This window comes from Rousettus aegyptiacus, unplaced genomic scaffold, assembly GCF_014176215.1.
Source record: "Rousettus aegyptiacus isolate mRouAeg1 unplaced genomic scaffold, mRouAeg1.p scaffold_m13_p_2, whole genome shotgun sequence".
Lineage (NCBI taxonomy): Eukaryota > Metazoa > Chordata > Mammalia > Chiroptera > Pteropodidae > Rousettus > Rousettus aegyptiacus.
In genome coordinates this window covers 25,398,589-25,423,939 of record NW_023416295.1, presented here as the reverse complement: position 1 = coordinate 25,423,939, position 25,351 = coordinate 25,398,589, and the positions used below count along the sequence as shown (strand labels likewise).

At 32.4% G+C, this 25,351-nt stretch overlaps 1 protein-coding gene across 43 annotated transcripts in view; it reads left to right on the top strand.

Moving 5' to 3' along the window:
* ABI2 (abl interactor 2) overlaps positions 1–25,351 on the top strand; it is a 78,541-nt gene that overhangs the window by 33,704 nt on the left and 19,486 nt on the right. For 6 of the 43 annotated variants that reach the window (XM_036237831.1, XM_036237823.1, XM_036237840.1 and 3 more), the window contains exons 3-7: positions 7,614–7,790; positions 14,499–14,596; positions 17,400–17,546; positions 18,323–18,444; positions 23,359–23,517. In XM_036237831.1, the coding sequence (XP_036093724.1) occupies positions 7,614–7,790; positions 14,499–14,596; positions 17,400–17,546; positions 18,323–18,444; positions 23,359–23,517 (703 nt within the window). Of the gene's footprint in view, positions 1–7,613; positions 7,791–9,297; positions 9,316–14,498; positions 14,597–17,399; positions 17,547–18,319; positions 18,445–19,469; positions 19,653–23,358; positions 23,518–25,351 lie in introns of all 43 variants that reach the window. The other 37 variants (XM_036237838.1, XM_016161934.2, XM_016161929.2 and 34 more) reach the window with 13 other exon arrangements.

Sequence of the window (25,351 nt, the reverse complement as noted above, 5' to 3'; positions counted from 1 at the left end):
CAGTCAGGTCAAAGACAAGATCACATATTTACTGGAAAAGTGGTATGTATCAAGAGTTGTCAAGGTTGTCTGGACCAGTATATAATATATTATCAAAGTATTTGATTTCTTTCTACATCAGTATCTTTTTTTTGTCTCTAAGAACCTTACCACTTTTCAGCCTCCTAGTGCTCTAGCTCTTTTCTCCATTTTAGTGGGAATGAACACTGAGTAGGATTGGGAGGGGGGAGAGTAGGAGATCTAGGTATTACTTTGGTTCGTCTGATGACTTGTGTGACTTTTCGCTTCTTTGAATTTCAGTTTTCTCATCAGTAAATAGATAAGACTGATTAAAGGACTTCTGAGCTATCTTCCATCTTAAATTCTTTATTCTCAGTTTCCCAAAAATGTACTTGATCTGTGTTTGCTTTTTTATTTTTCTATTCTGCTGGATCTGCTGTTCTGTCTCACTCTGTGCTCTACTGACCTCAACCACCTATCACTTTAATGTAACTGAACTATTTCCCAAATTACTCAGAATTTGAATCCGATGAAGAGAGTACCATTGATTCTACCAACCATATATCAGGAAGAAATACTTCAAAATAAAAAGAGTAGCAACTCATTTTCTAAATGTCAAACATTTTGAAGAATAAGGCAGAATTGATTATTAATATATGGTATGAGACTTTTTTTTATACTCAAAGGACAATACAGTATTTAATAACGTACTAATTTATATTACACTCACTGTATCCATAAGGAAGTACTCATTTTATTACACTTTGCTTTATTGCCTTTTTTTTTATTTTCCACAAATTGGAGGTTTGTGGCAATCCTGTGTTGAGCAAGTCTGTCCGCACTATTTTTGGGGTAGGATTAGATGATTAGTATTTTTCAGTAATATTTTTGATTTTTTAATTTTTATTAACCTCCAAAAATATGTCCTCTTTAATGTCAATGAGAGTACTATACACAGCAGAGATATAACTTAAACACATAGCTTCGATTTGGGTTTATATATTACATTTTTAGTCTTACTGAGAATGTTATTTCAAAGTTATACTCTTGTCAGGAAAATATGAAAAAGATATGGATACATCTGTGATTTTATGCCACAAACACCACTGTTTAGTAGATCATTTAATTTTAAACAATTATACTCACATATCTTGTTCCATTTTCCCATTAGCTAGAAATAAACTTCAAGATGGCTTAAATAGGTTATTCTAAAAAATCTTAGTTCTAAAATTAGCAAAATATACCTTACATTAGTTCTAAAGCAAATGTTCCAAGTACATAAAGGATATTTGCAATACTGTAAGCATGTGATCTTATTCTGTAGCTCCATTTCTAAAATAGGTTAAAAAACCATCATTTCATGGGCTAAATTATACAAGTTTCTATATTTAAAGAATTACTTGCAAGACTGTATGATAAACTTTTTATTACATAATATTTAGTAGTCATGCTCACCCAGTAAGATCAACGAAACTTGTAAATATTCTGCTAAATAACACACATGTAATACATATTGTCAGTGCAGTAACAGTAATCCCTGCTTTGTTTAATTACATAATTTTGCAAATTGGGGAGTAAATATACTGATACACATGAAGCAGATGGAGCTTTTTACCCAGATGAAATCCAAAGGCCACCTGTGAGCATACCCTCTTGGGGACTAGAAGATAATGTTGTTTGCAGCCAACCTCCTTGTAATCTTAGTTGGCCTGGTGGTTTAGAAGACCCTGAGGATAAGAAAGAAAATGAGAACATGCCCACTGCTCCTGATCCTGCAAGTAAGCATTGATTTACCTGGGCATGGAACAGGCTTTTACTTTGATTCCACCTTTGATGTTCACAAGAAATGCAACCTCTGTGAATTAAAGTTACCCCCTAACGTGATCAGAGCAAATTTGAACGTGTCGAAAGTCACACTGGAGGGTGTGCCCAGTGTGCACCGAGCAGTTCCCTCCTAACTATGCCCAGCAAAGGTTTGAAAAGCATGTGCAGACTCATTTTGATCAGAATGTTTTAGATTTTGACTACTCTTTATTAAGAGTTAATATATTTTAGCAGTATAAAAAAAATCATCTTAGACCACTAGGAGACCACAGGTAGTCACTTTCATCCATTCTCTACCATACTTTTCTAACCAAGAGGTACTTGAGTTTGTTGTTACTAGAGTCAGGTTCAGTCTTTGGCTTATCAGTAAACATAATTTTAACCTCTTTTAGCCTTACCTGCTTAAGAAAAGTTCTTTATGTTTGTTTCTTTATTCCCCAGTTTGCAAAATGATTTTTTAATTAAAGTATATACATTGTTTTTTTAGACATATGCTGTTGTTATACACTTAATAGACTACAGTATAGTAGAAACATAACTTTTATATGCACTGAGAAACCAAAAAATTTATGTGACTCTATTGTGATACTTGTTTTTTGTGGTGATCTGTAACTAGACCTGGAATGTCTCTGAGGTATGCCTGTAGTAGGATAGGTTCTAGGTATGGATTACCTTAGATGTTTTAAGGATAGTACATTTTCAAGAAATTCTATATTTAGCTTTGTTGCTGTTCTCATGTAAATTCTTTGGAAGCATATTATTTAACAAGCTATCTGAAATTTTTAATCTTCAAACAGAGTAGGAATTAACATTAATTTTTTTCCAAGAAAATGTAGTTATAAAAAACATTTAATTTCATTGAATACTTTTATAAATACACGTAACTACTTTTAAGTCAATATAGCATTATGTGTAAGAACGAATGTTATTTACTGTGTTCATGATTTTGTCCATTTCTGGTAAGTTTTTAAAAAAGTGTTACAGAACATTATTCAAACTAAAATTCTTATAAACCTGTAAACTGAAATTCTTCTAAACCAGGTAGGGCCATCTCTTCTCTCAGCTACTGAAAACAGTCAGTACTGGTTGTATTCAGTTCATCATGGCTTAGAAGAAGATCAAGAGAAGCCAAAAGGCAATATAAAGAACAATTAAAAGTAGTGTTCCTCCCATCTTCCCAAGAATTGACTAGAACTTATTGCGCCAGATTTTGAAATAGCCAGCAGGTAACAAGTAAAGGTAATAGAAAGGAATGATTATAAAAATAAGAATGGAATTCTTCTCAAGGATTATGTTTAAAAATTACCAAATTTAAATTAAGAAAATCCCACTTAAGATTATCAGTATGTAATTTGCATAGAAAATAGGATTTATATAGTTCCTAATTAATTTCATTTGTATAGTTTATATCATTAAAAAAATGAATAACTGAAAATTATGCATTCAATGTGTTAGTAACTAATTTGTTTTATGAAAGATGAATAATTTAAAGCATTTTTGTAATTTGAATAATTAAATGCTTATTCAAAACATTAACTTACTAATGAAGAAATTGAGACTTAAATTTAAAAACAACCAAATTAGTTGAGTTAATCTACTGTAACTGATTACAGATGTTTTCCCACATTGATGGGCAGCTAACTGAGGTGGTGCTATTCAATACAGTCAACTCTCGATTATCTGTAGTAATGGGAAACAACAATGAAAAACAAAATACTTTATACAGTACCTTCCTATCATCTGTTGTGGCCTGAACATGTGTTTGGGTCCATGATGGAGATGTGGAAGTAGGGCTTAGACTTATGATTATCTCAAGGTGATAAAAGTGTCCCAGAGAAGCCTACATTTGGCACTGTGTGGCCAAAGTGTCATAGGGAAGGCCTGCAGTGTGCAAGACCAGCTTGGCAATAGCAGAAGGATAGAGAAACAAATTAATAAGGATCTATTAATAACAATAAACATTTAAGTCCTGCACAATTGCAGTGATACTACTTGGTGTGTTGTTTTGGTTAATAGGTAGCAAATACTAATAGTATTAATAGCAGTCTGCTTGCATTAGTTTTGGTCTTTTTTGCTAGCTAAACATTTTTAACTTGCCACAGGTAAGTGATATCATTGAGCCTCTTCCAAATGAGAGTAAGTTATTGTCATAAAACTACAAGCATACCTCAGAGAGATTACAGTTTAGGTTCTAGACCACTTCAATAAAGCAAGTTGTCATCTTTTTGTTGGTGGAAGGTCTTGTCTTCAATTTGTAAAACAAAATGGAACAAAAACACACACAAAAATACTTGTGAACCACAGTAAAGCTAAGTGCAAGAAACCAAGGTATGCCTTTAAATTTCAGAAAACCAGGATAAGTTTGAAATAGTTTTCTTACTATTAAAATTCTTTCTAAATATCAGTGTTGAGTTTATACTTCCAAAATTTAACTTAATGAATTTTAGCATTGTAATGTCAAAGAATATTATGAAGGCAAAGGCGATTACTGAAAGATATGAATTTGATTTAGGGAAAACATAGCCATTTTTTAAATTTAAAAATACTTTATAGAAGCTTTACAAAAGTTCTTTTAAAACTGACAATTGGCTATGAGTTTATGAATGTTAAAGCTGGATTTTAGGTATATGGGTGGGGTGTTCATTATGTTACTCTACTTGAATATGATTATGCGTTCCACAAGAGAAAGCTTTAAAAAACTTGAAGTTAGGTGATTGCTGAAACTTCTGCACCAGACTTTCTCCTCCTTTTATTATGGATTAGATTTATTGTTCTTCATTAAGTTATTAATCAGACTCCAAATTATACCATAGCTGTATTGCCAGGTATATTTGATTCTGTTCACAGGAACTCCAGAGTTCAACGCAGCATGGTAGTGGGATAGCAAGAATACAAATTATATTCTTTGATTTTCTTAACCATATATTTTTATTACTGTAGATGCTTTTAAAAAATTAATGAAACCAAATATCTATACTTAGTAGAGGCATTAATCTTGAGTCAGCACTTGTAAAAAGTTTGGAAAAAATTGATATTTGAGAGTGAACTAGTCTTTCTTCTAGGTCATTGATTTTCAACTGGGACAGTTTTACTCCCAAGGAGACATTTGGCAATGTCAGACATTTTTAGTTGTTACAACTTGGGGTTGGGGAATGCTATAGGTGTCTACTGGGATGCTTCTCCACATCCTGCAGTGCTCAGGACAGCCCCCCCGCCCCAAACAAAGAATTATCTGGCCCAAAACATCAGTCATGTCGTAGTTGAGAAACCATGCTCTAATTTTAATAAAATGTAGTCATTCTTTTAGAGTAGACAGCTAGAAACATTATATAGCCAAACTAAATTATTTTGACTTTCCATGGACATAGGCTGTTGAGTTATATTTTAAAATATGCTTTTTGTTTCCACTGAGAATTAATATAAGAAACAGCAAAGATCATTTTTTCCCTCAATTTCTTCAACTAATTCCTTTTAGAGTTTAGTGTTGAGAAAATTGTCACTTTTCTAATGAAGGGGTACATTCCTTGTAACTCATTATGTTTCTACTTTGCCATCTCTTCCAGGAAGCTAAGAGCCCAATTTTATGCCTGTTAATAGTAACTATTCCTTATTTAGGCTTACAGTTCTGTAATCTTTTCCTCTGCTGTATTGGTCTTCCTTTTGTTGTAATGGTTTATGAGTTTGAGCTGTGTGTTTGTGTGTATATAAAGAGAACATATAATTAAGTGTGTAAATAAGCATGGAAGTGCCCCCATTCCTAGGTTCGATCAGATGTTTTAATGCTTTTATTAAGTTTCAGTTTTTTCAAGTGATTTAAAAATGTGTTCTTACTATAAAATATAACTGTATATTAATGTAAATAAGTGGAAGGTTGCTCCCTCCTTTTCATTCTCCAGAGATTTATTAATATTTCTAGCATGAAAATTTGAAATTGAAGTTCCAATTTGCCATAAGCTTAAGAATTTTATAGTTCGTTGGGTTTGCATTCTTATGGTTTATTTCTGAATAAGATAATTACATTTCTAAAAATTGAGCAGAGTAGAAACAGTGTCCCAAGAGGATTATATTGTCTGATGAATTTTCTTTTATCGATGACAGACCAATTATATAAAAAAGTACATATTTGGTTTTTGTTTATTTCGAAGCATATTTGATAATTATGAAATCTTCCTAGTCCATATTTCTAATGATTTAGGATGACTCATTAAAAATTATTCAGAATAAGATTAATTTTTATTTTTCTGAAGTCAAAAATAAATAAACTCCAATATCATCACTAATATGCAAACATCTTTTTTGTTATAGCTCTCAAATTATTGAAGAGAAACACATTTCATAATTTACCTAACATGCACAGAAAAAGCTTGTCTTTAAAAGAAATACTTGATACGATAAGGTTAATACCTCAGCCAGTCTTTGATTTGATGCTTTATTTAGCTGTTTATTAGTTCTGAAGCTTATAGATTATGTTGTTTTTAGAATCTCTTGGTTGAAATAGACTTTGAATTCGTTTCAAGTTTCTTTCATACTTTAGGTAGTTTAGAAAGGTAAATCATAAACTTTCAGATTTATTAAAGTGGTGTTTAATAATGTCATGATGGTTATCATCATTTCTTTCCATTTCTGTGTTACTACCTGGTTTTTTTAGAAAGGGGAAATGGAAGTAGGACTGGGAGGGAATTAACAAATATGTCTATTACTTGCCACTTGAGTTAGGAATGGTGGTAAGAGATATGAACAATTTTAGTGAAGTATTTTTCAATCTTTTTGACCACAACCCACAGTAAACAATACATTTTATATTGCATCCAGTACACAATTTATGTATATAACAAATGTTTCAAGAAACAGTAATTACGTTCCTGCCTATATATGCCGTCTGATATTTCTATTTTGTTTCATTTAAAATACCTGCTGCTCACATCTCAGTAAAGTGCAACCTGAAGTTTGAAAAATGCTGTTTTAGCATATTAGTTGTCTTCATTAGTGAAGAAATTCACCCTCTCTTAGCACATAAAAGACTGAGTAGAAACACACAGAACCTATGTGAACATTTAATAACAAATTAATGAAATATTTTACAAGCATTTTGTTATGATAAAATGTAAGCAGTTTTATCTGAGCAAACAAATTTTTTTTTTTGCTTAGGCTTTTTATTAATAAAAAAGTAAACACTAATAGAACTTATATTAACAGATTATTTTGAAATGTAACCAGATTAATCACTGAGGCTTTCTTAATTATCATATTGGGCTAAATCTTAATGGAGACAGGAAGAAATAGTATGCTTTAGTCCAGGAGTTGGCAGACTTTCTGTAAAGGCCCAGCTCATAAATATTTTAGGCTTTGCAGGTCATGAGGTCTCTGTTAGAACTATTCATCTCAGTCATTGTAGTGTGAAACTGCTGTAAGCTGGTGGAATGGCTGGCTTCCACTAAACTATTATTTATGGAAACAAATTTAAATTTCACATAATTTTCACACACCATGACATTGTTTTTCTTTTGACTGTTTGTAACCAATAAAAAATGTAAAAACCACTCTTAGCTTTTTGGTTTGTAGAAAACAGATGGTGGGCCATATTTGCTCTGCCAGCCATGGTTTGTTAACCTTTCTTCCTGCTTCACTGTAAAAAATGGAGAAAGTCAATATTGGTCCAAAAAGGAGAATAGTTAGCAGTTGTGATTAAGATATGACTAATGATGTTAAATCTCTGAGCATTTATATCTTGATTTTTCTGTATGTTAGAGCTATACATTTTTTTATGTGTTTATATTATATTTTTGCAGACTGTTGATATTCATAAAGAGAAAGTTGCAAGAAGAGAAATTGGTATTTTGACTACCAATAAAAATACTTCAAGGACACATAAGATTATTGCTCCAGCCAATCTTGAACGACCAGTTCGTTATATTAGAAAACCTATTGACTATACAATTCTAGATGATATTGGACATGGAGTAAAGGTAAGTATAATTTTTGTCAAGCTTTTTAAAACAATAGACCATAATGGAACTAACTTTAGAAGATTAAGCTTTTATCTTTCCTTTCCTAGAGAACCAAATCTTGGCCCAGCTGTGAGTCTGAACATTCCTTACAACTTTAACTGTTTTATCTTTCTTGCTTCTTAGTGCTCTGTTCCCAAGTTTTAAATAATTATCTTTGAATGAATTGCATTTGCTTAATCATTTATGATAATACCTTAGATAGATATGGTAAATAAGTGTGGTGTAATCTTTCTAATCTTTTAATGATTTAATATGACATTAAAAATTATTCAGTATGTTATTAAAGTATTTATCTCATCTCAAAAATTTATCAGCAGACCTTTGGCATTAGTTTTCAGAAAGAACATAAACAAATATGTACTTTGAATTTTTCCAAAATTTTATCTTGTTGAGAATAGTTTAGATAAAAGTAGTATGTGATTTATTATTTTCACTGCTTTTGAGTTTATAGCCATTATATATTTTGGCTATCTTCTAAAATATATTTGAGTGCCACTGTGTATATAAAGTATTATGATTAAAAACTTGAGCATATAAATTTCATTTAATTGGTGTGCGTGCTTAAACTATTCAGAGTTTCAGCTAAGTATTATTTAAAGTTTGAATCTTATCAGTGATTAGACAATGACTTTTCAAATGCGACTTTTAATAAATATATGCTTATAAGTGAAATTTTATACTTAACGCAGTTAATTTATGAATATATAAGCAAATTTAAGTTTAAAAAATGCCCTACACCTGTATGGTTAGAAGTCAGATCTAAATTTAATGTAGATTTAAGTGAAAGGAAGTATACAATGTAAATTTTAAAAAATCTTTTTCTTCCTCAGAATATTGATAATAAGCACTCTTACCCGGAATTTGACATTTAATTTTATAATTGACACCTACTTGCATTTAGATTACTGTACTAATTAGAGATTAAGTAAGATGTGTTATTGGGTTTATAATAACTGAAATTTATTCTAACATAGGAAAATCTTTTGAGATTTATTCAAGACTAACGACTGCTATTAAAATTTTAGAAGCTGCCAGAATCTAATGACAAAGGCACTTAGAATACAAAACATCATATTTGTGCTTGCCCACATATATAATAAAAAGTTGATTTCCCCCACTCTAATTCTTATTTAATTCTCAAGTAAAATGTTATTCTTTTGGGACTCTGTAGTCCCTTTTATTGTTTGGACTTTTTGTATTTAGGGTCACTAATTTGAGGAAATTTTTAAGAAAGTTAAGTTTTTAAATAAAATAGTATCATATAATTTCATCAAAAAAACTCTCGTTCATGACACATTCTGCTTTAACCACTCTTTCTATGATCTACTGAAACATTATTTTTTAATGCTGAATGCTTAACTTGTTTTTTCTTTGTTTTTTCCTTTCTCTTCACATCCTGAAGTTTCAACTAACCTTTCAATGCTTTTTTTCCTTACCTCTTTATTTGCTCCATTTATGCATTAAGTGGTTGCTTAGATTTAAGGTAAGAGATTCCAGGGCTGGATTTCCATTCTTTGTTCTTATGTAGAATATTACATATGGGGAGTGAGGAGATCTTTTGCACTTGGCCTTTTAAAACAAACAAATAATTCCTCTTCTTATTTATTTTTTATTTTTGTCATGCAACTTTATGGTGTCATCATGTTTCATGAGGGCAGTTATTTTGTCTGTTTGGTCATTACCTTTCAGTTATCTACTGTGCCTAGAACAGTGCCTGACTACATATTAGATGCTTAGCAAATATTTATTGAAGAAATGGTTATTTTGCAGCGCTAACATATTTTGTGAAACTGAAATGTAAATTACCCTATCATAAAATGTTATAAACTAAAATTAGCTGGATTTTATCAATGTAGAAATTTCGTTATGGATTACAGGGCCAACTAATGTGCTTCATTTAACCCTCCCCCTGTGTAATAGCCTTTTTATTCTATAAATGGTGTGCTTTATTATATTTCTTGTGGCCACTGTGTCATTATCTCTTGACTCTTAATCAGTCAAGAAATTGAGAAGAGGAAAATATTCAGTGTTACGGTTTTTTTAAGTTGCAGTATCATGTATTTTGTTAAAAAAAAAAAGTCTTTTCTCAAATTGCTATATAAAATGTATCAATATAAAATCACTTTAAGAGATTTTCAAGCTGAGTATTAATATGCAAAACATTGAAAGCTCATAATAGTGTTTAACAATATACGAGTTAAGAATTAGAGAAATAGTACCTTTTGTTATTTGTTTTGGTAATGTTTTTGTATTTCGGAGGGTTAATGGTAAAAGACATTCAAGTATATTCAAGAAGCCTGTCAAATAGAATGTTACCGAAATTATTTTTACCTAACTGAGCATGTGTTTACTTTTTATTTTTTTAGCTGAATTTTATGATTTCTTTTTAAATACATATTCTTTTTTCCTAATACCAAGTTGTTTGCTGTATCTTCAGTGTAGAAAGTGATAACAAGACAAGATGACTGAGATCTGAATCATTAACTAGCTACAAAGTATGGCCACAGAAATTTCAGTAGATCTTGGTAGAGAGACGTGAGTAGAGGAGCCCAGGCAAATGTATTTGTGTAATTGACTAGATTGTTGGCCCCAGACACTCAGTCTTAGGCACATGGAATCGTGAGGAGATTCTTTTTTGCATGAAATAGGTAGAACTAGACCCAAAGCAGTGCATGGCCTACTTTGACTCTTTTCCTCTGAAGTCAGTATTCAAATTTTGATTATTTTTGTATTAATCTCCAAAGTGATGGAAGTATTCAGAAAGATTAACTGAAAAAAAAAAAAATGGACCAGTTCTTTTTCCTTTAAGTTTAGACCAGCTTGTGTAAGCTGCGAGCCCATGCTCAGTTACTTCAAACCCTACTATGATTCCTTCTTGACCTTCCTGGGTTCATGATCTGTTCCATGTGGGAGATGGGCCAAAATGAGTGGGCAATAAGAGGCTCCTTGAAAGAAAAATCCAGTAAGGAAATATCACACTTGGATGAGATTCCTTAACGTCTTTGCTCTTGCCACCGAACCGCTCCACTCCTTGTAGAGCGCCAGTGTTCCATTTTCCCTGTCTTCCTCTTCCTCTTTGTGAATGTGTTTGTCTTCTTTGTAAACTTGTGGCACATAGTTAATAATTTTGGGTGAACCAAAACAAGGTGAAGTGAAAAAATATTCATCATATAACAAATCATTTTCTATTTATGCTGCTTAAAAAAATTAGTGGTCTTGGAAGGGTGATTAATGGAATAATTAAATATATTAAGGTAAAATATAGAATTAAAGACAAAATGTTAAAGTTGGAAGAACTGCAAATAATAAGCTAGTTGGTTTTCTAGCTGAGCTTTTTGGAGACATTTGGTTTATATCAAGTGCCCTGAACCTCTCTTGATGTTTGATAGGATTATCTGTGCTCTTCTTGAGCTCTGTCTTTGCTCCTGTTACTGTCAGACTTTTGTTGCCTTCAGATAGACTGTAAACAAAGTTCATACTTTGAGATCAGACACATGGGATTTGACTCAGAAGAAACTTCCATGTTTAAAAGTTGAATTTTAAACATTTTATACATCATGTTCTGGTGGTATCGAATGGTTCTTTTCATATGAAATTTGGGTTTTTGTTTTTTTTCCCAGTCATCAGAACTGTAGAGTTTAATTCATAAGATTTTTCAAAACAATGTGATACTTTTTACAACAAAAGGCATAAAAAAAAATGATGGGTAGAATGTCATATTGAAAGTGTTTTAATATGTATCTGAGGCCATATAAAAGTAGAATGTACCTTGAACTAGGGTACCCTTTCCCCATCCTTATTACTCCACATCTAGACATAACCTGTACATACTACTCTACTTCTCTTTGTTTATTTAAATCCTGCTTTAAAAAAAAAAAAATTCATTTAACAGTCCAGCTCAGATTTTTCTCTATGAAACTGTAGTTATTCATTTTCACACTGATATTTCTTTTGGGGGAGGGGGATTTCTGTATAATTTGTAGACGTTCTTTTTTTGTTTGAAACATGTGAGTCTTATTTATTCCAAAATATTATGTTTATTAAAAAGCAGAGAAGCTATTTTATAGACCTTTGTGTCCCCTCAGTGTCCCTCTTATTTGCCATAGTCCTTTACCCTAGTACCAGTAGTCTGGTAGGTGGTGGATAAATAAGAGGTATACGACAGGTATCATTTTAGAATGTGTCTGCCGCTGTTACATCATATCAGGTCATCTGTCAGTATTTGTATTCTACATAGGATATTCATTGATTTACTTAGCATAGAAGCATTTTTCACAAAGGAAAGCTTCCTTAAATATTGAAAAATTCTTTTTGCTTAATATAAAGATAATACAATATCAGCAAAGTATAAATTAAAGATTTTTTGGACATTCTACAGGAACTCTGGTTTCTTGATTTAGGTTACTCATCTAAACCTCATTAATCAAATACAATCATTTGATGATTCTACATGTCATAAATGTATCAAATTTTATTTATAGAAATGTCCACCAGATTTTATAGATTGTTTATATTATTTTGGGAGGAGTAGATTAAAAAAGTTGAAGATACTGCAATTTAAACAAAAACACCTTACATACCAAAACCTTAAGTCAATGTTGGAAAGTTTTCAAGTATTTTAGCTATTCCATATATAGAATAAAACTCTCTTTTATTCTTTTTCTATCCCTGCTCCTTTTCCTTCCTGTTTATAGCAAATTGATGTAGTTTAGTGTTTGGTTCACTTACTTCTCCCTCATCACTTAAAATATCTTTGGGTATTATGTTGTTTAAGGTTGAGCTTAAAGGACTTTGGTTACTACTTTAAAAAATCTTCTGGTATCATAAATTAAGACTTACAGTTTTAACAGCTATTGGTTATTTATCGTATTACTCCTAAAATTTTTCCCAAATGTGGACTGATTTTTTAAAAACTTCTTCTGGCATTTTCATTTTATATATGATTAGTATACCCTCTGCTTATTAATGAGGGGGAGCAAGGATAACTTAATCTTAATTTTTACATGATAACCATCTTGTTTTATATTTATCGTTTAAGAGCAACAAGAAAAGGATTATCAGTAATTGCCACACTTTAAAAATGTTGACATTTCAAAGGTATCATTTGTCATTAAAGATTGTTTTATCATCACACACAACTTGTTCACTGGGCTATTCTTTTGAAGAGTTTGTTTCTTGATATATTATTTCTTGCCTATTCAGATAACAAGTAGTATTTTAGGATTTTAAAAAATTCCATTTTTAAGCCAGTTAATTTTGTTTGTTTGTTTATTTTTTTTTATTATGGTGACATTAGTTAATGAAATCCAGTAAGTTTCAAGTGTGCAGTTCAACAGTGAGGCATATATATATTGCATTGTGTGTTCACTGATCAGTTAGATTTCTTTCTGTCACCACATATTTGACCCCCTTTACCCCATCCACCTCCGCCCTAAGCCAATAAATTTTAATCGCCTTAATGCTCTGTACCCAATTATGATTTATTTTTTAAATTTATATTTCAAAATTATAATTATAAATGTATTCTGATTTCAGTGATGTAATATCTCGAAGTTTCATTTTACAAGAGTAATTTAAATACACATATTCTTATTAGAGAAGTTAAGGTCCTTTTTTGACATATTTGACAGTCCAAAATATTTGGGTTTTAAAATAGGGTCAGGTATGAACCTATGTGTTGAACATTAACTCCAAACCGTTGGTAATCTCGGAGATTGCATTTGAGCTATATTTGTAAATGACTTCTCTTAGCTCTTTAAGATCCCCAGATTTCTATGGCTTTCTGTGTAATATTGACATACTCCTTTGGTGGCATCCTTGTTCCCATATTACTCAGCTTTCCTACATTTACATTTTCAGTTGGGAATGGAATAGCGAGAAGTCATGGCCCAGCTCTGATTTAGGACTGTATTACTTACATCTTTCCCATGACTGAATTAATCTTCATTTTGGGACTTGAGTAGGTGTGATTATCACAGGAACTAGGGCATTGCCAGTGGTCCCCTGTATTGCTCACAGTTGAATGAGAGCCCTACCTTTCTAGTTTAGATGTTTAGGAACATGCCTTAACTTCTGGCAGTTTTCAGGTAGGTGATTCCTTCATAAAAGAACATTAAATAAATCTGAATTGTAAGGCTGAGCCACTATTTTAAAAAACTAAAAATTTCTGTTTATCTTGCAATTTAACTTTGTTTTATATTCTCTAGTTAATGAATCAAAACTGTAGTTGCATATTTTATTTGGGAAACACATATTTAGGTTTTTTTTTAATGATATACTTGCTATTTAAAAAGAAAGAATTCCTTAAGGGTCTTATTGTTTCTGTTTGAGTTACTACTTATCAAATCTTAAGTTTTTATAGTTATTTAATTTCGATTGAATGTAGTATCAAATAGTCTAACCAGTGATCTGTTGGTGTGATGGCCTAATGGCAAATAAAGTTTTTACATACACATTTATAATCATTTGAAAATTTCACATTAGGAAGAGTCCTTTGAGTACAACTAGAATAATTGTAGAGTAGAAATTGCATATGAAATGCATGGCCTCTAATTTTTTTTTCCTATTTAAACCTTCCCCTCCTTTGTTAAATAGCATAATATTATTTTCCAAAAGGTCACTTTGTTTCACTGCATACAAGTTGAGTTTTCTTCGAAAATTTTTTAGGTGAGTACCCAGAATATGAAGATGGGTGGGCTGCCGCGCACAACACCTCCAACTCAGAAACCCCCCAGTCCCCCTATGTCAGGGAAAGGGACACTTGGGTGAGTATGTAACTAAGTAATAAGTGAAAAACATTTCATGTAGTGTTGTTGAAACCTAAACACTGCATATATTTAAATATTTTAATGTTTGAAAAAAGAGCATTTTCTTCCTAGAGTATCTATTTTGTGTGTAACTTTGCTTTTTCCTGGGAAACAGCTTTATATTTTAAAAAGATTTTGTTTCGAAATTATTTTTCTAATTTCAAATTTGAGATAAAATTCTAGCCCTAGTTCATGGTTTATTATAAACTGCACTCTTAATTCTTATTTTCATAAAATTTTTAGTCTTTCATATTATAGTTGACTATTATTCAGGCTATTCCTCTGGAGAACACTGCATAGATTACCGAATTCTGTGTAGTTTGTGTTGTTTTGAGAATATTGAGCTTTAATTTGGTCCTATAGAAGTGGACTCTAAATTTGACTTTTGGCAGAAAAAGCTTGACTTTTTTCTTCTGTAGCATCACAGTATAAAAATTTGGCTTATTGAGGTTTGTGATCAAGTGGGTGTAATGTACTGCAGAAACCAGATGGCCAAAATTGTGTTCCAGCTCTGCTCCTGCCCTGTGGTCTTGCATAGTCAGCCTCTTAACAATTCAGTTTTTTCATCTGTAAAAGGGGGTAATATCTGTCCTCTGTCAACTTTTCAGAGTCACTGTAGCATTAATTGGACTTCTTAAAAATGTATAAGATAATGACAAAATACTTGGACAAACATTGGCTTTATTTTGTATGCTTAAAAGTTTTTAGTTGACTATCTTGTTTTTGGCCCCCTCACCAAAAAAACAAAACAAAACAACCTAATCAAGCTCTGTGGATCATGACAGGACAAAAATGAGTTGGGATATAAAAGAGAATAATGCTGGAAGAGAAATTACAGTTAAGACAGTGGGAAACAAAAGAATAAAAGTGAATTCCAGCTGAGACTAGGATGATTTTATTTGGGTGGACAAAAAATTCTGCTTAGAGAAAACAAATTTAGTAAATCAAATAAGATTTAAGCCTCAGGGTAGAATTTAGATGTTATGGTAGAGTATGGTAGAGTCCTGGTAGAGTACAGGAGTAAGTAGAGAATCAGATCAAGAGGAAGTATTTGTTTTATTTCATTTTTGTGGAATGTCTGCATTTCTGTCATGTATAGTACCAAAAAGATTTTGTTAGGTTTTAAGTCAAGATTGTTAGCAAAATAATCCACTGTGTTATCTAGTAAATAAAGTTTTCTGTTACTCTCCGTTTTTGAAGATTTACTCATGTACGAGTATTTGTTTTCCTTGTTTATCAGCAAGGGTTCTGCAGAATCTTTAGAATCTCTGAGCACCACAAGCTGGTTGATGGTCATAGCCTGGCTTTTTCACACAATCTTTGCCTAGCCACCACATTTTGTTTTTCTGTCCTTTGTTCTTCACCTTGTTTTTAATCATTGCATTCACTGTATAGTTCTCAATCAGCAAAGTGTTTTTTATTGGATCGGAATAGAACATTTTTGTCATCCGGGAAAAATTGTCTGGAAATCAGATGTTTCTAAATTAATCACTTTCTTTTATGTTTTTTTTTTTTTTATATTTACACCATAATTTCAGAGATACCAAAACTTTTTTTAAAATACTTTTTTTCTTCCCTTGACCCAGTATCTCATCTAATGCCCCTTATTTATTTTTAATTATTAATATACGTATGTATTTGTGAAAGGAGATTTTGAGGGTAGTAGAGTGGACAGGGTCATTTCAAAGTGATTTCATTCAGAATCAATGAACCATAAATTGAGTAGCCCAGGAGAGCAGTATTTAAAGGAACCTTGGGAACTTTTGGGTGAGCAAATTATTGTGAAGTTCATAGGTCAAGTGAACAGTATTCCAGGAAAAGAAAGCTTTTTAATTTTCTCATCTTTGAGATCCCAGTTTTTCTTTTAAAGACTAGAAGCTTGTCTACAAAATGTCAGTTGAGTATTTATCATTTTCATAAAGAATTTGGAAATTTAGAGATGAGAACTAATTTAATAATGAATGATCCAGTGTGCCTCTTATTTCCTATCATATTTCCTCTTACTGTTACTCTCTTCCTTTAAAAGGAGACATTTTGAGAAAAGGGAAATACATTAATAAAATCCAGCTTGTTTTGTACTTTACAGTTCAAAGTAAAAGTAGAAAGACTTAAGTGGTCTTTTTTTTTTCTTTCCCTTTTAAATATTGAACTGAGGGGAGGGTAAAAGGTAAGAGAAGTTGAGGTGAAAGTTAAAGGAGGAAGTGAGGTGAGACTGGAAGGGGAGGAGAGTAAATTGTGTCTTTTTGTGTGTGGATCTAGTTTGATATCTATGTTTTACTATGTAGAAAGGGAAATACAGGGTAATAGTTGCTATTGATTATCAGTGTGAGGGTCATGTACCCTCTGAATATCTTAGGTTAGGGAGAGAGGGGTGAGGAAGATAATTAGTGCATTCATGCAGTGCAGTTGGGAGATTTTGACATGGTACTAAAATAATTTGAACTCATATAAGAAAAGAAGAGAGTCTGTAAAACATTAGCTTACCTGGTGGGAAAATATTCTTTGTACTCTCTGAGAATGAATAAACAAAATTACATTAGCACTGGGAAATGAGGTTGGAGACTAAAAAAATAACAACACTCATCAAAACCCCGATGGTAGAGAAGTGACACTTAAGGAAAGACTGAAATTGATAGCTGGGTTATAGTAAAACACATTTTTCTATCTCTGAGTACAGATTGTGTTTCACTACTGGCAACTCTTTGCATTTATTGTGCCGAAACTTGCTAATCACACAATACATACGCTCTTCTTTTTGTAGGCGGCACTCCCCCTATCGCACACTGGAGCCAGTGCGTCCTCCAGTGGTACCAAATGATTACGTACCTAGCCCAACCCGTAATATGGCTCCCTCGCAGCAGAGCCCTGTGAGGACAGCTTCTGTGAATCAAAGAAATCGAACTTACAGGTATTTTCTCTACCTCAGTGCAAAATGTGATGGTCTTAGTACCATAATTTGTTTAGATAACTTCACTTAAATCTCTCTCATTTTCCAAGCACTAAGTTCTTTTCCTCACTCTACTCCCCCAAACCTCATCTGATTCTCCCTCTCTCATGTTCTGATGTAACTTCGAGCAGTCAGGAAGTTGAATTAAAAAAACAAAACAAACAAACAAAAAAACTAGACAGCTTAAAGTGAAAACTTCTCTACAAAATAAATAGTTATAGTTGACCTAAAAAAAAGTTATGAACCAGATGTTGGAAATTTTAAGTTGTTTTTTGGTGGAACTTTACAGATGAAAAACTATATACAATGAAACATTAACATGAGCTAGTATATATCAAGATATCATTACAAATAAAATTAATCAAATATTCTATTTAGGAAAGCTTTTTATTATAAAAGAAGTTTTTCCAGGCAGGCATTAAGCTGGGGTAAAAGAAAGTAATATTTTTAAGTAACATTGTTAAGCTCCATTTATCACTTATTTTTATGGAGAATTTTTTCTTTCTCAATTCCTTTAATACATGCTTCTTAAAAGGTGATCCAAACAAATTTCTTGAACTCATCTTTTTTCCTCTACTTTTTAAGAAATTCATATTTGAAGTTGAAGGCTTATCTTTATTATAGCTATTATTTCAGAAAATTGTGGGAGATACTGGTGATATCTTACTACATATATGTATATTTTAATACATACATACATATATACTCTGTTTTGGTGGCTCTTATCTCTTCAGCAGCAGTGGGAGTAGTGGAGGAAGCCACCCAAGTAGTCGGAGCAGCAGTCGGGAGAACAGTGGAAGTGGGAGTGTGGGCGTTCCCATTGCCGTTCCTACTCCCTCTCCTCCAAGTGTCTTTCCAGGTAAAATATGAATGGTGCTTCATCTTCACTTATCCTCTCTGAATTTGAATTTGACTCTGATTTAATTACAGTGGATTTTCTTTATAATCAGGGTTTATCTTTAGGACTCCATAAATGTTGTGAAATCTTTACGCATTTGTTATCTTAACCCATTTGTAACTGTATGCCCACACACATCTCACTTGTTTTTGCTTTTATGTCTTTGGTGCTGTGGCTCACTTGGTGCTTTGAGGTTTCAGGCACCACATTGATATTAGTTATATGTTTAATTCCAGCTAGAATTACAACAGTGTGTGCTTTTGGACACATTGGAGACTCAGTGTTGAGAATCATATTTGTAACAAAAGATTAGACAAATATCAAAGTTTCGACAGTTAAATTTAATGGCCTGTTGGAACTTAATAGTCTCTGAAATGTTACCTCTATTCTCTGAAACAGAGAAATGTGCTTATTTAATCTGAGGAAACCAAAGTTAAAATTTAGTTTTAAAGGCATGACATAAAAGACATAGAGGTGGATTATTACATATTTAATTAATTATTCCAATAGATAATACCCTTTAAAAATCATTTAAAAGAGATTTTTCTAAATGCTTTTTTTACCTGTTAAGATATTTATGTTTGGAATATATGTTTATTTTTCTGACTCGTATAATTCAGAATGGAATACTGGTGTTTCATAGTGTATTATGTTTAGTTTCATATGCTAGTTACAGAATGTTACGCTAAAGATTACAATATAAAAGAGCAGTTTTCTTTCAGAGTAGTGGCTTTCAGGTAAAAAGGGATGCTCGTTATTAATGAATTTAAAAATCTATGCATCACCCTGGCATCTTGAATTATTTGCTGCAAACCTGATAATCTTTAACATGAGCTTCATTCTCTCTCTCCTTTTTAACACTCTCTTCTATTCTTTGGTTACTGTTAATCATTTGAATATCTAACATTAGTTCTCGAGTGCCTTTACTAATCCTGTCTAATGGGACTGCCTCATTAATGCTGCCTCTTACTCCTCTTTCCCCTTAGCCCCTGCTGGCTCTGCTGGTACTCCTCCCCTTCCTGCTACTTCTGCATCTGCCCCTGCCCCTCTTGTTCCTGCTACTGTCCCTTCCTCCACTGCCCCAGATGCCGCTGCTGGGGGTGCCCAGACCCTTGCTGACGGCTTCACTTCTCCAACTCCCCCTGTTGTCTCTTCCACTCCCCCTGCAGGTGAGTACTGGCTTATTCCTTGAGAGGCAAATCCAGTCATCTGGCTCTTTCTTATCCTACCTGGAACTGTGGCTTTGTGATTGTTGTTTGTTTGTGTTTGTTTATTTAAACATGAAGAAGAACGTACTAACTAGAAAATGGCGTCTGATCAAAGAGTAGAGTATCTGGAGGAAATCAGGATAAAATTTCCCATACATCTTTCCAAAAGAGTAGCATAAATATACATTTTTATTCCTTGAAATTCATTTACTAGAGATTTGTGAATTTAGTATGGAATTGTCTTCTGTACAGTTTTGAAAAGTCGTCATTAGAATATTGTTATAGGTTGTCATTCACAGAAAGAATAGTTTATGACAAGAATTCTAAAGTATATTTTATAGGAAATATTTGATATAATAGTCCCAAAATCTCTGTAGTGAACTTTTTAAGAATTTCAGGTTTACTTGTGTGTTACTTAAGGTTGATTGTTGTTCTAGTATTTTGAAATTGCAACCTAAAATCTATTTTTTTACGGAAGGAGAAAAGGGCTCAATTGCTACAAAATATTTTTATAAAGTTAATGGTGATCAGTAAATAAGTTCTTATCTATTATAAAAATGTGTTTGGACACACATCACTGTAGCTTGCCAAATACTTCATAGTATACTCAGCTCTGCTGCTATAACCAGATGTTTAAATATTAAAAGATACTTTTAGTTAAGATGGATTTTTGGATGGTGTTTTATGGGATAGCTTCTATAATAGCACTTTTTAAGAAAAGCTTTCTACAGTGGGTAAATGTAAACATGGGCTGTTCTTCAATGTTCATATAACTCTGTTAGGCCAGACTGGTTATGCAAGAGCATAACTAGATTCCTACATAGTTATGTAGAAATAACATAACTATGTTGTTGTGTTGTGTTGTGTTGTGTTGTGTTGTGATGTGATGTGATGTGATGTTATAGAAATCTATTTATGCTCTTACATCAATAGGGTAAAGAGTACATCTTGAAATCAGTTAATTGTAGGCCCAGAAAGGCCATTTCACTCCCACCCAAGAGTCAGCATGTTTATAATTTAATAACAGGTACTGGTTCATAGTCTGCACTGAATAAACATTTATTGTATGAGTGGATAATTATAGTTAGGTTTTTTTTTTTTTATCAAAAAGCAAGATAGTAAATGCCTCAATAACAATTTTTATATGTTTATAATCTTTTTTAAACAGCGTCTTTGAATCACCAAGTAGTTTTTTCTTTCTATTAAGGTATAATTTATATACAGTTAAATTTACCCTTTTTAGTTTATATTTTGTGAGTTTTGAAATGTAGGCAATGATGTAACCACAACTACAATCAAGATATAGAACAGTCCTGCCATCCCTAAATTTCCTCCATGCCCCTTGTGTGTAGTCAGTTCTTCCCTTTAATTCCTAGCCCCTGGCAATCACTTGATATTTTTTTTTTGGTTCTGGTGCTTTGGCACAAAGCATTAGAGATTTACCAGTGTTGTTGAATGCTTTGTTATTTTGCCCCTTTTTATTATTGGGTGTTCTACTGCATGGATGTGCACAGTTTGTCCCTTTCCCAGCTCAGGGACAGTTAAATTATTTATATTTGTGCGTGATTATGAATAAAATTGCCATAAATGTGCACACATAGACTTTTGTATGAGTGTGAATCTTCATTTAATTTGGGTAAATACCTAGGGAGTAAAATTGCTGGGTAGTATGGAAAGTTCATCTTTCAAATTGTTTTCCAAAGGGGCTGTACAATTTTGCACACCACCAGCCGTGCGTGAGACTTCCACTTGCTTTGAATACTTGTTAGCACTTCATATTGTCATTTTTTTTAACTTTAGCCATTCTAATAGGTGTACGACATGTTTGGATTTGCATTTTTCTAATGACGAATGATGTAGAACATCTTTTCGTGTGCTGCTTTGCCATCTGTTTATCTTTTGGAGAAATGTCTGTTCAAATGTTTTGTCACCCCCCACCCCCTTTAAAATAGGGTTGCTTGTTTTCTTATTTAGTTCTTTTATATTCTGAATACAAGTCTTTTGTTAATTATACGATTTGCAAATACTTTCTTCCATTTTGTGACATTTTATTCTCTTAATATTGTCTTTCAAAGAACAGAAGTTCTTCATTGTGATTAAGTCTAGTTCACTGAATTTATTTTTTCTGTGGATTGTGGTTTTGGTGTCATATTCACTAACTCCTTACCTTACATAAGGTTATAAATATTTTGTCCTGTTTTCTAGCAGAAGTTTTTTTTTTTTTAGATTATATGGTTAGGTCTATAGTAATTAAACTGTAGTTTTATTTTCTTTTGGTTTTCAATCCAAAGCAAAGTAAATGCCTATTAATGGTATAAACAGTCTCTTTTATGTTTTTACATTTTTCATTGTGGTTGCGGAGACTCGATAGTGGATTATGTTTAAACCGAATACTCAAGATTTTTATGCAACAGAATTAATTTTTAGGTTTTGATATTGTCATATGTAAGAAGATTAAATTGTATAGCAGTGCTTTTATGTTATTCTTTATATGAGTTCATACGAATTCAAGTAGGATAAATTTACAGAGTTCCTGAAGACCAGTTTTAGTCACATAAAACCATTTTACAATCATGAATAAGATGAAATATCATCAAAAGTGCTTTTTTTTCTTTGCCTTCCTTCCATTCTCCTGTGCCCTTCCTCCTTTTCTTTCTCTTCCCTTTATCCTCTCGCCTTCCTCCCCCCTTTCTTCCCTTGACACTTCTTACCACCACCTCTTCTCTCCTTGTCTCTTTGTCCTCCCCTCCTCTCCCATCTCCTTCTCTTCCCTCCCCACTCTTGCCTGATGGAGTGACTTCTCATGGGATTCCCTAGTGCTTTGTCTGTCTGTCTCTAATAGTAGGCCTTCCACTGAGTGATTTTAAGTTGGGGTGGAGTCAAAATAAAATTTAGGAACTGGATTGCATTAGGAAATTGGGTAGATTAGGAAAGAGTGTCTTCAGTTGTCATTAGCTATTAAAGTATTTTCAGAGAGCAAAAATATAGTGAAATTGATGATAAATATGTACAAGTTCAAGGATGAAATTAAAAATGAGATATATTTTGATTCACTTTTTTTATTAGCTTTTTTATAATTGTAAATTTCTTAAACTAATTTGAAGTCAAAATAATAATCTAGTTTTAAACATGGATGTCTTTGATCGAATAAAGATGTGTTTGATTTAGAATTATGTCACTTGGCCTTTTGCTGGAAATATTTTTTTTTCCTTTAATAGCTTTGCTACCTTAAATGTACTATTATTATTATTAATTTGGAATAAGACTGTACATCAAGCATTTTTTCTTTTGCTTTCCCAATGTCATTTTTATCTTGTCAAGTTTAGTTTTTAGTGTTTAATGGATTGTCTTTTTTGCGGGGGAAGAAGTAAGCCATAAATTTTAATTGTGGTGATTTTGAAACTGTGTCAAATTATTAAATTAATAAAATCATAATATTAGTAAACTATTTAGCTTTTCCAAACCTAATCATAATTTTATTTATCTACTTTCCTTCTTTTGCACTTTGATACAGGGTCAGCTGGGCAATGACTATCACTTTGCATTTGTTAGATAACTAAACATTTTTATTTTTAATAATCTTTTTAAGAGTCAAGCATCGTACCTAAAGTATTTCGTTGTCTGAGGTAATTTTCTTTTAATGACAAATTTATGTTCTCTTTTCCAGGTCATCCTGTCCAATTCTATAGCATGAATAGACCTGCCTCTCGCCATACTCCCCCAACAATAGGGGGCTCGTTGCCCTATAGACGCCCTCCTTCCATAACTTCACAAACAAGCCTTCAGAATCAGATGAACGGAGGACCTTTTTATAGCCAGAATCCAGGTTAGCTATTTTTTGTATTCTATGGAATATATCTGATTAAAAACCAGCATATGGGAGGTGGTTAGTACTATTTTTTGAATCAACAGAAATTGCTAATAACCCTATTTTCCACTTTTTCTTTTTTAAAAAAATACATGGTTTCCATATAAAGTTGTAAAATTTAATTTTTCTGAACAGAATCTTTTTGATATGCTAGTGATTACTTGCTTTAAAAAAATAATATTGCGGTAAACAATATTTTCTGCCTATTTAACCAGATATCCTTGCTGTCTTAGTAGCAGGTAATGAAAATTGAGTGTACATGGAAAGAGTTTATAATTGACAAATAAAAGAGAGATGACATTTTTGAAGCTGCTTTGTGCTAGGCAGTTATACTTATTCAGTTCTCATACCAAACCTGTGATGGGAAAACTGTGACTTGGACAGATCGATTCAGCTACAACAATCATCTTTCACTTGCATCGTGTATACAGAAAACAATCTGGCACATATTTAGTACTATACATACTTATTTTTACTTCTTCCCAAAGAGGCTAAGAGCAAATCCTAGACTCTGTGACTATTGTGGACATGGTGTGTCAATTCACTGTGGTTTTGGATTTTCATCAAGAGGCCAGTAAGCCATCTAATATTAGGGTACAGCCCATTTTATCTTTGATTAAATTCTTAATTTTATGGAGCTGAACTCTGTCTGCTACAGCTACTATCTTTTGGTGAAATATTATATTTTTGGAGTTGTGCGGAAGAAATTTGATCATCCTTCTTCATAAATGCAGTTTAAAGAATGTGTTTATATTTATTATCTTATTTAAGTCTTACAATCATGCGATTACTTTCATCAGTGTTTTATAGGTGAGGAAACTGAGGCTGAGGTGATGGTCAAGTTAGGATTTGAACTTAGATCATCTTTAAGTTCTCTGTCCTTTCTATTGTACTATCCTACCTACCTTCAGACTTTAAAAAATCTTTCTCTTACCTTCCCAAGTCTTCTCTTTTGTTGGGGAGGAGGGTGCCCACATTGTAATGTAAATTACATGAGAGCCTGAGACCTTGTCCGTCTTTTATACAGTTATATCCTAGGAATAGTGCTCAGTAATTATTTGTTGAATGTGGAATGAATCCTTTGTTCCTTTACTCAAATTACTTCACTGTTTTGGGTCCTTCTTGAAAATTAAATGCAATATTTCTAGTCTAACCAAGTGCAGTGCACCCTGTAGTATGATTACCAGCTGCCTCACTTGAAATATATGTACTCTTACTGCTGCTGTCTTCAATCACAGTGATTTTGGCTGTGCCGTTCTTTGTAATTCATTTTGAGCTTAATTTTGATAATCTGTTGGTATTTTTCATACACTCTCTTTTAAATCATGTTTTCTAAACCTATATTTGTATATGATCTATTTTGTTTCTAAATGCATTATTTTTTAATTTTTAAATTTTAGTTTTAGATGTGGGTTGCTTCATAGTTCTGAAGGTAGGCTCTCTCCCTGGCCCTCTTAGAAGTCAAGACAATTGTATCTTTGAGCTGTTTTGCCCTCCCTTATCTTTGCGAAGAGTTTCGAAAGAATGATGTCAGTCCAAAATGGCCTGGTTCTGTAATGGAGACAAAAGATGCTTCACTGTTAACAGCTTAGAACCAACTGTGCATGATATACAGAAAGTACATATAAGGATATTTCATGCTTTGTACATGTAAGGGTCTTATGAGAACCCTTTGGTGGAAATTATATGAAGGTCATTTAACCACATATTTAAATGTGTTTAAAATATCCATTTCAATACTTCTTTCTTTGTAAATTTGATTTTAATATACTTGAAAGTAATATACTCTATG